The 14,734-nt window shown below is 53.4% G+C and overlaps 1 protein-coding gene across 15 annotated transcripts in view; it reads right to left on the bottom strand.

The window, feature by feature from the left end:
• RNF144A (ring finger protein 144A) overlaps positions 1 to 14,734 on the bottom strand; it is a 164,868-nt gene that overhangs the window by 90,897 nt on the left and 59,237 nt on the right. For 2 of the 15 annotated variants that reach the window (XM_078445040.2, XM_081795153.1), the window contains exon 2: positions 1,973 to 2,106. The exons of 5 other annotated variants lie outside the window; for them this stretch is intronic. Coding sequence is in view for 4 of the 10 variants with exons in the window: in XM_078445029.2 (XP_078301155.2) it covers positions 1,973 to 2,106; positions 3,278 to 3,466; positions 3,710 to 3,738 (352 nt within the window). In the remaining 6 variants the exon portion in view is untranslated. Of the gene's footprint in view, positions 1 to 950; positions 1,000 to 1,972; positions 2,107 to 2,661; positions 3,207 to 3,277; positions 3,467 to 3,709; positions 3,825 to 5,415; positions 5,545 to 14,734 lie in introns of those variants that run through there. 8 more of the 15 variants (XM_078445029.2, XM_078445030.2, XM_078445032.2 and 5 more) reach the window with 8 other exon arrangements.

Here is a 14,734-nt window from a genome sequence, read left to right as displayed (position 1 = left end):
GGGATGGATATAGAATGGCAAAGACCTAACCCACGAAGGAACAACAAAAATAAATCAGAATACCAACCAATGACCGGAACATACACAAAATGATTCTAGCATCTTGGAAAGATTCAAAGATGCAGGAGACACAATTCCCTGCCTTGGGGCGTCTTCGGATTCGGTTCACGAACCCACTTGGCCAAAGAGCAAGCTAACCGATACTATAAGGCAGTATATGGTTTATGTGCGAAATCGGTGCTCAAGGCACTTGGTAAAGATGAGATAAGTCTGGGTAGAAGACTCCTCAGCAAACTGGAAGAGCTTCATGAGGAAGACGAAGCTTGAGTGTGGAAGGGAGGCTACATTTCACATCGGGAACAGGGAGTGGCTATCAAAGCAGGAGGGAACAGGTTTCACCAGGCGGACCGAGCGTGGCAGGACCACAGCAGAAGCAACAGGAAACTCTGTGCTCTGAGGGCAAACTGAGCGTCCAGGACAATTACGGTGCGGTTGCCTGACCGTCATCAGCCACGGTGTGCTTCCGTGGGTGAGGGGGTGGAGAAGCGCCATCTCCCGGGGTCGCTGTGAGGTCAAGAGAGGTCATGTGCAGGACCTGGCACATGTAGGAAGTGCTCAGTAAAAAGACCCCCGCTCCTCTTCCCCTGCAAGGTCTCATTTAGCCATCCTTGGCAGACTCTGAGGATGCCAGTTAGCTCTCCAACGAGGCGTTAGATACCGCCATTCTTTGTGCCAGCTACTCCCAGGGGCGAGGAGTTGTCACGATTGCTTTCTACAATCTACTCATATTCCCTTCTCAACTTTCACCAGTCATCGCTGTGGATCCTACACTGGGCGTCCAGGGAGGGGGAGAAGGTAACTGCAGAATCTTGAACTCAGACGGATTAGACACAAAGAACAAAGGAACATAAGTGATGAAAAATAACAGAGACGCAGGGGGAGACCCTGACCTTCAAGAGCCCAAGCAAAGGACGGCAGTTACCGGAGGCCGGCAGGAATCTGCACAGAGACAAAGAGGAGAGATCAGCGGTCAGGGCAGGAAAGGGACGGCACCCAGGACCCCTCCCCGGAAAGCTAATCACTGGGAGCAACTTAGTCTAAAGTAAGTGTATTTTCTGTTGTTTGAAAAGAACTCTTTGACACAAACGCAAGGAACTTTTGGATTGGTCGGAGTCTTCCAAATAATTTAAACAAGCCTCATAATTTGACCTACAGCCAACGGGCCAACACTTAGGTGGCTTGGGGTCAGTGAGCTATCTCGGGGCACACATAACCCCCCCACACCCCGTGGGATATGTGTAACATTCCTCAGGCACTTCTGGGTGCCCAAGAGCAAAGGAAAGGACAGAAAACAAACGGTTAAACTGATAAGAGTTCACATCAGTTCACAAACATCTTAGTACAACTACAAAAAAAGGGCAATCTTACCAATAACCTAAAGTCCAGAAACTTCCCCCTGTCTTAATGCTAATGTTTTGCCAGAGGCAAAAACCACCTTAGCCTGACCATAGCTAGGCCTCTGCTACCCCAGGAGTCTACTTTAGCATATGGAAATCCCTTAAGAAATGTCTTCCTGACTGTACCTCCCCCAACTCCATAGTGTATAACCCGTCATGCCTCACAACGCCAGTGCCGCTCTTCCTGCCCACGGGTCCTGTTCCTGTGCTTTACTAAAATCACCTTTTTTGCACCAAACACATCTTCAAGAATTCTTTCTTGGCCGTCAGCTCCGAACCCGCCCCCCCCCCCCAAAAACCTCATCATCATTATTATTTTAAATGTCCACAAGCATTTTCTGAATCCTGGGCTCGTGAACCAAGATGTTTTTTCTTTCTCTCTATCCCTCCACATCTTCTTTTGTTTTATTCCTCAATGATTTTTTTTTCAAGTAACATTGCTTAAAGCTCACTGTACAGAGCGACGATCCCATTTTGACTATGGAGGTCCGCTATCCCTAAAAGGGATCACAAACCTGTACCAGAGGCGTCGCAGCTGTGGGCGGCGGCTGCTGACTGGTGCGTCCCTCCCGGACAGCTGGGGGCAGGTGGCCGGGAGCTCTGTTGCAAAGGCCCAGTCTCGGATGCTGGAGGGCTCTGTAGCAGCGGTCTGAGGGTAAAGAGGTCCCACGTTGGAAGGGAGAAGGGTTCTGCCGCTTGGGTCACTGACTTTGGACAGACTAGGAAACTGTAGTTGTTTTCACTCCATGAAACTACACGCCGTACCCTCCCGCATCCACTGGCTGGGAAGGGTGAGAAGAGATAGATTTAGGACTCCTGGGACACTTTACCTGTCCGGGAAGTGGGAGTCACTGTCCTGCATCAGGTTTAAAGCCCTGGGCATGAACCCATATGGACTAAAGGGACAGACAAGGCGCGAGCATAGAAACTGTATGATCAACTTAGTCTTTCAGGAAGTGCCAGGGACGGCGGTAACCTTCAGAAGCAGCACACGAAAGCCAAAGGCCCCTGCTTTACTGTCCGCTGTTCAGTGTGGCCCCCGATCGGACGGCACCCCAGAACGCACCACAGGACGGCTGACATCTAACCCTTCAACACAGAGTCCTCGCAGCCCCCACCCCGAGTCCCGGGCAGACCAGGGGTCACGTGAACGCTCGCCTGCCCCACCCACCGTGTACCACCTTCACCCTGGACCACTGGTCACCTCCTGGCCTGGTCGCTCCCAGACTCTCCCCGCTCTTCCTGGCTTCTGGGCTTGGCTCTGTTTCCTGTTTACGGCCTCTCCGAAGATGTGATCCTTAGCACAAACTGCAGGCTTGACCTCTCACTTCCTTTCCTCCTAGACCGTGATTTCCACTTGACTTCTGGACACCGTGGCTTCCCTCTGCCCTGCACGCAAGGCAGCCCGGCCCCTCATTTCCCTCCCTGGGCGCTACTCTTAAAGCGGGTCAGATGCCAATTTCCTGGTCCCTCGTCAGTCGGTATTCTTTCTCCTCTAGACTGGATACTCTCTGAGGTGCCCCAAATCAGGATTCAAACGGGGGACAACGGGACATAACAAAAGATATTTTTGAAGCCCGTCATGGACCTTCCCGACACACAGGATGGGCTGAATATGATTTTACAAACACTGAACAGCTGCAAACTTGAAATAGGAATTTGCTAAGAAAATCACAATGCACAATAAAAGAAAAGAAAAACAATCTTTGTTTTCCTAATGTGAAGGTCAAGTCCTATGAAGCCAACTATTTTAAGCACATCTGGTCAATGACAAGCGTTGCTCAATGTAAGTGATTCAGAATGTTTATCAGGCAAGTTACTTGTTAAGCGCTGCGGGGGTCGCGCAGAGCAGGCACTGTGGCGCAGGAGGTGTGGACACGGGAGCAGAAAGGGCCGAAAAGGAAGGCAGTCGCATGTGAACACGAGCTCTGGTTGCCATCCGGAGACGTCCCCCCGCTGGGCTGGGGGCTGCGCGCTTGTGCGGGTCCCTACGCTCCCCGCCTTCACCCCTTCCAGGAGAGCAAAGGAGGAGGGGTAACTGACTGCCAGCCGGTCACTGCCCACCCTTCCCTCTCCCGAAGACCACCCACAAGCCCCCGCTGGCAGAAGCGCCGTCTCCCCCCGCATCCTGCCTCCCCGCTGCATTCCCCCTTCTTCACCAGGGGTCTGAACCCTCCCAGCCCTTCGTGCCCACCATCAGCCCCTGGCGTCGTGAGGTCCCCCCCGGTCCTCTGAACCCATCAGCTGCTGACCTGTCTGAGTCTCTGCTGCACGTGGTCATCGGCCCTGAACACGCGCTCCCCACAACACCAGCATCGGCACCGCCGGAGGACTTGCTGGTAACCCAGACCTTCAAAATCAGAAACTCTGGGGGAGGGCGGGGAGGAGGGACAGACAGAGCAATGCGCGGCTCCACGGGCCTTTCCGGGGATTCTCCTCTACAGGGAGGGTTGAGAGCCACTGGTCTACGCCATTCTGCCTCCGGCACCCCCCACCCAGGTCGCGGGCTCCAAAACCCATGTGGGCTTAAGCCCGACAGGCACGTCATCTCTCCAAACATCGCAGCCGAGCACTGTGTCTGCCAGGCACTGGCGAGACTCGGTATGTTGATCTTCATTTATTCTTTTTAGGACATTCTCTGGGGGAGTGTGGCTTTCCAAGTCTGTATGTATTAGCTTCTCTCTCCAACTTGCTAATATATTATCCAAGGCTAAGTGTCATTCTCTCTCCTTAACAGTGCTAGTCACAGGCACATGCTCATATTCTATATATGCATATGTATGTACATGTAGACACGTATGTACGTATAGACACATCTTGGTTGCTTAACGTGCATCAGGCATCACGGTCATCACTTCCATGCATCATTTCATTTCTCCACACGGTGACTTTGGGACTTTAACAGTCTGGGGTTATTCCAATTTTACAAACGAGGAAACCAAGGCACAGAGATAGCGTGACCTGGTCAAGCACACACACACCCACTGACTCGCAGTCTGCAAGGTGCTGACGCACAGGCATGTGACCGCCCTGCTAGACCTCCTTTGTGTCTCCTTCTGGATCACGGGAGAATGGGGCCTCGGTGAATGAAATATGCCAGTTTATTTAAGTGGGCACATCCAGACAATAAACTATTATTCGGGGCTAAAAAAACGGGAGCTATGAAGCCACGGAAAGATGTGGGGGAACCGTAAGTGCATGTTCCTAAGAAGCAGATCCGAAAAGGCTACATACTGTGTGCCTCGAACTACGTGACATTCTGGAAAACGTAAAATTATGCAGACTGTAAAAGAGATCAGTGATTGCCCACGGGGGGAGTGGAGAAGGGGATAAACAGAGTGAACAGGCAGCCCATAGACATTTTTTAAGACAGTGAAGCTATTCAGAACATAATTGCAATGGTGAATATGCATCATTCTACATTTGTCAAAACTCACAGGATGTATAAACAGCAAGAGGGAGCCCTAAGATGGATGCTCTGAACGGTGTTCCTGCTCCCCAAATCCCTAAGGGGTAGCCCTAACCTTTAATGTGACCGTTTGCCTTTAGGAGGTAATTAAGGTTACATGAGGTCATAAAGACTGGGGCTTTCTGGGTGGCTCAGTCGGTTCAGCGTCCGACTCTTGGTTTCGGCTCAGGTTGTGATCTCACGATTCCTGAGATCAAGCCCCGTGTGGGGCTCTGTGCTGACAGTGTGGAGCCTCCTTGGGATTCTCTCTCTCTCTCTCTCTCTCTCTCTCTCTCTCTTCCCTTCCCCTGCTCATGCTCTCTCTCTCTCTCTCTCTCTCAAAATAAATAAACTTAAGAAAAAAAAAGAGCAGGGCTTTGATCCAGTAGGACCGTGGCCTTATAAGAGAGGACAATGTGGGTACCTCCCTCTCCCTCCCTCACCATCTCTCATCCGCTATGAGGACCCAGTGAGAAGGCAGCCGTCTTAAGCCAGAAAGAGGACTCTCACCAGAACTTGAGCATGCTGGCACCTGATCTCAGACTTCCCACCTCCAGAACCATGAGAAATAAAGTCCTGTTGTTTAAGCCACCCGGTCTGTGGTGTTTTGTTCTGGCAGCCTGAGCTGACACAGTAAACCATGAACTTTGGGTGATTATGATGTGTCACTGCAGGTTCATCCATGTAACAGGTGCCCCTCCGGTGCATGATGTCAATAGTGAAGGAAGCTGTGCCTGTGGGGGGACAGAGCGGATACGGGAACTCTGTACTTGGCCCTCAATTTTGCTATGAACCTAAACCTCTAAGAAACAAAAGGGTTTTTTTGTTTGTTTGTTTTTTAAGGCTACATACTATATGGTTCTAATCATAGAACATTCTGGAATTGGCAGACTGTAGAATCAGTAGACAGATGAGCAGTTACCAGGAGATGGGGAGGGAGGAGGGAGAAGAGGGCTGAGCAGGTGAGGCGCAGGGGGTGTGTGAGGGCATGGAAAGTACTTTTGTAGAATACTGTAAGGACAGATGCGTGCCGCTATGCATTTATCAAAACCCATGAAACAAAACTTCACAGCACAGGGAGTGAACCTGGATGCATGCACGTTTTTAAAACAATACTCTAGGAAGAAGGGCATCCTGGCACGGAATGCAGGCTGGGAAGAGAAACTCGAACTCTACTACAAGGGTACCAAATGACCTCACCGCAGGGGTGGGGAAAAGCCCTGACCTGAGTAAGTCTGGAAATGAGTAGAACCTGTAAGACCGCAGGCAAACGGAACTGTCCATAAGCCCCGGACCCTAGCAGACAAAGCCGTCTCCGCTCGAGGGTGGGTTAACAATTCTGAAACTACTATGCATCCGTGTACTAGAACAAACAAGCAAGCGGACTGTGGAAGGTGGGAGTCAGGCTTCTCGCTGTCAGAGTGGAAGGTCCCAGACAAGCGAGGGGAGGTGGCTGGAATGATCCACGAGGTCCTGGCTTAGAGCTGGAGACATCAGCACAAACTCAACGATTAGCTCAACACAGGTGCAGCCCACCACACTCGGCACGGCTTACAGACACACGCGTCTTCGAGGGACAACACACGCACGGCCGGTCCCCTGCTCTGCCGGCTGGCGCACACAGGCGAGGGTGCCCCGGCTCGCCACAAAGCACACCAAGTGCCCAGAGCCTGCTTTCTGAGGCCACGCTGCAACAAAGGAACGAGGGCTCAAGGGCGGCTCGAAGGGCTTACACAAGAAACGTTCCGGATGATCCTGGAACACTCGGTAGTGCCACAAAGCAAGGAAGTGCTCGAAATAAACAGCCACACTGCTGGGGATGTGTCACGGCAACACAATGGGCTCCCAATGGCTGAAGCTGGGACAGTCTGAGCGACAAAGTCATGGGGAGCATAATCAAAAATATAAAATAAGTGTCCATAAGCTCACAATGATATACGTAAATGATGGAACTGATAAATAAATGGCGGAGAAAAGACATATTCCGTAGCTGCTCCCCACCCCCCAGGAGTTGGGGCACAACTCCCGACTCTACGTGTGGCTGCGCGGGGTGGCATCATGCAAAGGGACAGGGTGGATGCGGGGAAAGAGTAACTGCACACGGAGAAACCTGGCACACGCCTCGGCCAGGTGGTCAAGGCAAGCATCAGCCGCGGGGAGTCACGACGATCGCACGGACCCTTGACGTGACAGGACAGGACAGAAACAGCACTTGTGCCTCTGCGGTTTTCTCCCCACAACCCACAACCCCAGCCTAATCGCCATGAGGAAAACATCAGACAAACCCCAGTCGAGAGGCATCTACAAAATACCGACTGGTCTTCCCCCGCTAAACTGTCAAGGTCATCGAAACCAAGGTGAGTACCGGTTCATGAGCCATGGCAAGTGCAGCACACTCCTACCAGATGTCAATAATAAGGGAAGCTGGGTGTGGGCGCAGGCGAGCTCCTGGTACTTCCTGTATCTGGGTTGCTTTTCTAAACCAAAATCCAAATCTGCTAACCTAAATCTAATCTAAATCTGTACATCTAAATCTAAACCGCACTAAAATAAAACGCTTATGAACAAAACAACTTTGCCTTTCCACTTAAACCCAAATAAGACACAGGAATGCAGATTCTACTGGAAAGAAAACATTCCAAGCCATTGTTTTCCCAAATAGACTTATCAAGCGTGACACTAAAAGTCTGAGGAATACTGTCCTCAGTCTAGTCGGACAGGCTTGTTTATTTTTAACGATTAAACTCCGTGTGGTTTCTAACATGCTGACGAACCCAGTGACGCTCCAAGAAGGACGTCGAGTAGGACCGGACAGGACCACACACGCTCGCTCACATGCAACCACACGCCATGCAGGTTCTGTAAGGGCGGAATAAACTTCCCCCGTAACAGGCTTCCCTGCCTTCAGAGTCTGCAGGGGCCTGAGGGGAGCAGATACGATCAACAACGGAGAAGGGACGGACCAGAGAGAGGGCCCTGGCCTGTCCGAGCTGTCGTCACGCAGAGGACCAGTTCTTAACAGATCCACTGGAGAAACAGCCATAGCCACGCGGAGGGCTTTGTTCCCCACGAGGACACACACCTGTACAGGTGAGGGAGAAGAAGAGGCCCATCATTTGCAGCTTCCTAACCGCACAGTACCCCAAGGTCGACGGGACTCTGAAGAAGGCCCACGTAACGGGAGCTGTTTCCTCCCACGGAGCAGGCCCCGGCCTGCCCCCATCATGTCACCCAGAGTCTGTGCACCTGCCCTGACAGAAGAAAACGTCGCGACTGATGCAGAGACCGCTGGCGGAAAACTTCCTGTAGCAAGGCCCCCAGGAAACCCACACAGATGTGACAAAAATCCTGCTGAAAATGCCCCCGGAGGAATTTCCGGTGGCGGCCAGGACTACATATGACCTTGAGGTATGACCTTGAGACTCTTCCTCCCCAGGCTGAGCGGTTCTGCGGACCTGCTCCCCGAAGCTGCCTCCCTGGTGGGCCGTGTGGCTTGGGAAACGATCGGCATTCATGGCAGAGAACTCCCGGTCTCATTTCTAAGGCGGATAAAATACTCCTTATTTTATGCAATCAAATATGCAAAAAAACGCAAGCTGCAAATGCCTTGGTGGCTTCCACATCACAGCTGACTTCCCACAGACGGCCCCAGACAAGCCTGCCTCTCTGACCTCCATCCAGGAATGAAGTGCAGAGGAGACACAAAGGACCTATTGTTTCTACTTCAATTCGCCCGCAAAAACATTACACTTTGGCTACCACAAGTGACACTTTAGAAGTCATACATAAAACAATCATTACATTCCAAGGCCGAAGGGGGTCTTTGGATCGTTTGTCCTCTTAGAGATGATTTCCTTAGTCTATGCCATTTAGGGATTTGCTAAGAGGCCACACACCGGCCCCAACACCACCTCCTGCTACCTGATAATGAACTACCCTTAATGTATTCTGGCCGACCTGCCAGTGACATAGTCACGATCTCCTACTTTGTTTCAGATAAGGGCACGGGAAAATGAGCAGCCAGATATACTGACATCTACGACAAAGGCTGAGCAGCCGTGGGCCGTCCCGGCTCCCTGCCCCGAACCACAGGACACGGGTGGGCTGCGGGAGGCTGGTTCCCGCCGTGGCGGGGAGGTCAGTCCTGGCCGGCGGCAGGACGGTTTGGGGGGCACGGCTCTGGCCAGCTCGCGAGATTGGCAGGCCAGGCACCAAGTGGGATCCCTGCTGCCAGGACAAGTCTGGGGAATTCCCAGGTGTGGGGTCTTGCCGATCCTGTGAGTTCGGGGCACGTGATGGAGGGAGGAGCATGTGGTGGGGGTAGAAACAGGCCTCTGGGAAGAGTCAGGAAACCGGGGACATCATCGTCTCTGCTCTGCTGCTCACCGACCACGCAAACCCTCATGGTGCATCGCCATCCTCCGTGGACCGACGGCCTCGCCTCCACCGTGGCTGGGAGGGCCGGCCTCCAGGATCCCCCCTGCTCCTCGGACCCACCTGAGCAGGTGCAACTCTGCTCCTGTGACAGGCCTCCTGCTCCGGCTGCTGCCATGGCAACAGAATGTCTTCCCGGAGGTGAGAAATGGGTCCCGACGTGAGAGGAGTGGAGGACAAACATGCCTCCCTGAGAAAACCCTGCTACCACAGCCCCCAATTCAGAGCACACGATGTGCCCGCGCCCAGGGGCCCCGTTCTGTCCATTAGAGCATGTACGGCAGGTCCTGTGTTACGAAGCAGTTCTACCTCCCCAGGTCCTGTCCCTCCTGGTCCTGATTTACACTCCCTAATCCATTCACACAGTAACTTAGCCACCGTCTACAGGTTCCCACAACGTTCTAAGCACTGTTCTAGACTCGGGATTACAAGCAACAGAGGCGCCACGCACAGAGCACCCACTGATAACCCAAACCCTCTTTCTCTGGCTAATGCACCTACCTTGGAAGATCCCATCCAGAAAGAAAAAGATCAAGTACAAGGTATAAAATGACAAGGGATCTGTTCAGAGGAACTTTAGGGAAATCGAGGGGAATCACCTTCTTACCAATATTAGGCTGTGGTTTTAACTTCTTTGATCTACTTCAACGAGAAAATTAAGTAAAATCTGTGGCTTCCAATTATGTGGAGCGCGTTTCTTTTTTTTTCTTTTAAAAAATTTTTTTTTTTTTATTTTTGAGAGAGAGAGAGAGAGAGAGAGCGAATTGGGGAGAGGCAGAGATAGAGGGAGACGCAGAATCTGAAGCAGCCTCCAGGTTCTGAGCTGTCAGCACAGAACCCAATGTGGGGCTTGAACCTGCAAACCGTTGAGATCATGACCTGAGCCCAAGTCAGACGCTTAGCCGACAGAGCCACCCGGGCACCCCGGAGCACATTTCTCACTGCACGGATATTCAAGAATATTTCAAGATATTTCAAAAATATTTCAAAAGTTCAAGAATATTTGGATTTAGTCTTTGCTTTCTGTCCAGAAGCTGGACGGGGAAGGTAAGAGGGCACAGGGTCCCTGAAAACACAGCAGGAGGCAGGTGGGAGTGCTCTGGGAGGCTGAAGGGCTGCGGGAGAGGGAGGCAGGAGCTGCGGGCGGTTCCAGAGACAGAGAACTGGCAGGAAGACACTGGGGCCCACTGATGGGTCTCAAATCACCAGGAGGCATCGGTGGCCCCCGCCCCAGGTCCTGGTAGGTACACACGCAGCCCAGGACCAAGGCACATGCCAGAGGAATCACGCAGGCCCTACACAACGGGGAAAGGTATACACGCTTAACAAATGGAGTCATTCCCGCCCAGCTCAGCAAACTGAGATCTGATTCCAGTTTCAGCCTCTCCCAGGAACGTGACCTTTTAAAAGTCCTTCCGAAATGTCCCGATCAGCCCCGGGGAGGCCATCCGCGGGATCAAAACCCTGCTGTTCTTTCCCCCTGCAAAGAACCCGACCTGGCCTGAAACAAGCCTTCCTTTTCTTCCCCCGGTGGCTCCTTGACCCGCCGTCCTTCCCACAAACACCTGCCCCTGTACGGCTGCTGGGACATCCGCTGGCTGCATGCCGTGCTGCCCGGTTCAGGGATCGCTCTTCACATTTACTTGGTTGGGTTTTGTTTTTCTAACGCTACGCACACACTCGTCATTTTCAAATGCGGATCGACGTCGCTGGGGTGGAGAAAACGTGAGCCGCAAGGGTCCTTCGGCTCACATACCTGCTGCAACCGAGGGCGGAGACCTGCACCAGGTCACCAACCGGAGGGGTCCCCGCAGCGCCCGGCCCGAACGCTGTTCCAGTCACCGGGAATGATACCGCTGAGCAGATGCACAGACCAGGCGGCCTGCCCTCCGGGAGCTTACAGTCCACGGGGGAACGGAGAATGCGTCTGTAAGGTCAGCGGGTACAATGCACAGCATGTTAGTTAGTACCGTGAGTCCTGTGGGGGGGGCATTAACTAGGGACGGGAAGGGGGTGCAGAGACCCTGTGCAGGGGTGCAGGGTGCTCCTTACACCGGCGGGTGAAGGGGGGGGCCTGCCGGGGAGTGACTGCAACAATCCAGGTCAGAGGTCGGTGCCTGTCCTGCAGGGGGGGCGCAATGACAAACAGGACTGATGACAAGCGGTCACATTCTGGACAGACTCTGCAAGAAAAGCTGCTGGAAGGCTCACAGTCGGGTGTGGGTGTGAGAGGGGGCGGCGGGCAGCCCCAGGCCTCTGACCTAGCAGACAGGACAGGGCAAGGAGCTGCCACAGGAAGCCGGGGAGGGCAGGTGTGGCGCCTTCCGGGGCCGCGGGCTGCGGGAAAATCAGCGAGACCCCTGAGCCCACCCGCTCCTCTCCCGAGAGGCAGGCACAGTGCTCTGTTAGCAGCACAGAAGGCAGGCGCGGGCCTTCCTACAGCAGGCTCCGTGTGCAGCCAAGGTCCAGGCCTTTTCCTCAGATGGCCTTCAAACGGAATACTTTTTTTACATTTTTAAAGATTATAAAATGACCTAGTCGCAAGCACACAAAGACACGTAAGCCAGCAAAACTCAAATACTCACTATCTGGCCCTTTGCAGAAAAGTCTGCCAACCCTGCTTGTAGAGGCTGGCATCTCGGCTTCCGCACACGGGGCCAAGCAAGGATTCCTGAACAAGACTGTGGGAAGTCCTGCTGGAAACCCCCCACTGCGAGCAGGTCCCCGGTCAAGACCACGGGAGGACCGCAGGGGCCTGAGTCTCAAACATGCCCCTTAACACGTGCACCTGCTCCACACGTGACATGGTGGGTGCTCGTGACAGGGGCAAGCAGCCTCTCAAGGACATGTTGCCATTTCCGCGCCTGGGCGCTCCCGCCACTGAGACCCACAGGCTCCCAGGATGTGTTCTAGAAGGAGGACCCAGGCCAGAGGGTGCAGCCCACACAGCCTTAGCTCTGAGGACACTTCTCAGAGGGAATGCGAACAGGAGCCTTCCATGCGCTTCTGCTCTCGGGGGCCAGGAGCCCGCACGGAGGGCCCCGCGGACAAACTCTGCAGCCCCCCCGGGAGTCCACCCACGTTCAGTCTCCTCGTCTCGCGATCTGGAAGCCGTAGCAGGTGACGCCTGCCAACCGCAAGCAGCACCCACTGACCTGGGGCACGCCGCACACGTGACAGATCTTTCCTGTGCCATCTCCAAACGGGTCTCCACCTCGGGGTATCGTCGGAGTTCACTTCTAACTGCTCGTAAACTGCAACCCGCTGTGCACTGAGTTGCGCAGCACCCACGACGTTCTGGGACACGGGGCCTCAACCATCTTCTCGGTGTAAAAAGAGTCTGAGAATCATGAAAGGGGCCCATTCTTTAAGTTTATTTATTTTGAGAGAGAGTGAGAGACTGCCAGCAGGGCAGGGGAGGCAGAGAGAGAGAGAGAGAGAGAGGGAATCCCAAGCAGGCTCTGCACTGTCAGCACAGAGCCCGACGTGGGGCTCAAACCCATAAACCCTGAGATCATGACCTGAGCCAAAATCAAGAGTCTGACTCAACCAACTGAGCCACCCAGGAGCCCTACCTATAAAGGGCCCCACTTTGTTTTGAGACTACAAGTGAGACAAGCCTGAAGAATCACATGTCACTCTAGCAGGACCATCACTGGGACAAAAACGTCACTAACCTTTGTTTTCCAAAGCACAGTGGTCTACAGCCTATTTACATCCCCCACTAGCTTTCAGTCCTCTGATCACCACATAAAAACACGGGTACCCCCTAACCCCAAGTACCCCCTAACCGCTGCACCTCCAACCGCCTGCACCCCTAACCACTTGCACCCACAACCGTCCACACCTGTAACCCCAAGCACCCCCAACTACCTGCGCCCCTAACTGCCCACACCCCCACCGCTCAAACCCCTAACCGCCCGCACCCCTAACCGCCTACACCCCTAACCGTCGCCTTTCTAACCCCAAGTACCCCCTAACTGCCCGCACCCCTAACCATCCGCACCCCCTAAATGCTGGCACCCATCACTCCCTGTCACCTTCCCCTCTCACCCACCCCAGCCATTCTCTGACACACACTATGTGCACATCTTGGTCTGTTTGCCTTTTTCCCCCTGAAGAGAGTAAGCTCCATGACGAGGGTGAGTATTACCATTTGACAGTTGAAAATCCTACTCAAAGAGAAATCCTGCCATACATTATCCTGTTCTCTCCTATACTGCCTCGCTAACTGGGTAGAAAAAAGTACTCACATCGATGGGACGATGCCTGTTTCACTGCGGTGGAGACAATTCCTTTCCCCAGCCACCGAGCAGCCAAGCAAACAAACTGCCCCCTGCACTGATAAAATAGGGGAGGTTCAAGACACCGATTTTCCCATCGAATCACACTGAATGGCGTCTCGTGATGCTCTTAGGATTAGCTGCCCTGTGCTTTAGCATCAGTGTCCCCACTTCTACTCTGCAATTCATCAATCCGCCCTACCGAGGCAGGAAGTCCGCTTAATTATCCTCCCTTAACCCGTGAAGAAGTGAGGCTGAAGAAGATGAACAATTGGCCCAAAGTCCAGGGTGACGAGTAGTAATTCCAGGATTCTAACCCGAGGCTTGCGAAGCCCACGTTCCCTTCCGGCACCAGACTCCCCGGCCGCAGCAGGTTCCCAATGCTTGCACCACCCCACCAGACCCCCATCTGCCCCATCAGCACACAAAGGGGTGACGTGACCGCCCATCCCGTGTCCCACCTGCTAGAAAACAGAAGAGGCTCCCCTCTGAGGAAATACACCTCTGACGTTTTTAGCTTCTTGCACCTGAGAAGAGTATTTGTCATCACAGAGACCCCTCCGGTTGTTAAATGAGGCATCTGGCTTGATGATGGTAATGATAAGACCACTCGGCTGGCTACAATGCAGGAATCCATCCAGCACTCAACCCCTCAGTCTTCCCACAAGGCCAAGGCCAAAGACTGTAAAAGCTAATACTCGGGGAGGCAGGATATCTCTCATTTTAATCGGAGTCTCCTAAGTCTCCATGAGGAAGGCTGGCCCTCGCTAAGTCCTCACACAGGACCACGAGGAGATCAGGAAGGGTGTGCCCACTACAGCTCCGTCCCACAGTCAGACAATTCCCAACATGACTTGCATATCCACACCCCAGGCTCAGCCCCCCACCCACTATTCTAGAATTCACGTTGATGCAAGGCCATTCCAATCTCCCCCTCTCCTGGGCCTGGCCAAAGAGACCCCAAGTACAGATGAGTTCACCAGACGGACAGACGAAGAGTCACGAAAGGGAATGGGACATGTGATCTCACGACAGGGACAAGTGATCATGGCGGTGCTGGGAACCCCTGCACGCCCCACCTGCTCCCCACGCCTCGCCCATCCCCACACTTC

The sequence above is a fragment of the Panthera onca genome, chromosome A3 (assembly GCF_046562875.1).
Source record: "Panthera onca isolate mPanOnc1 chromosome A3, mPanOnc1 haplotype 2, whole genome shotgun sequence".
In the NCBI taxonomy this organism is placed as follows: domain Eukaryota; kingdom Metazoa; phylum Chordata; class Mammalia; order Carnivora; family Felidae; genus Panthera; species Panthera onca.
This window is presented reverse-complemented; position numbering and strand designations above follow the sequence as displayed.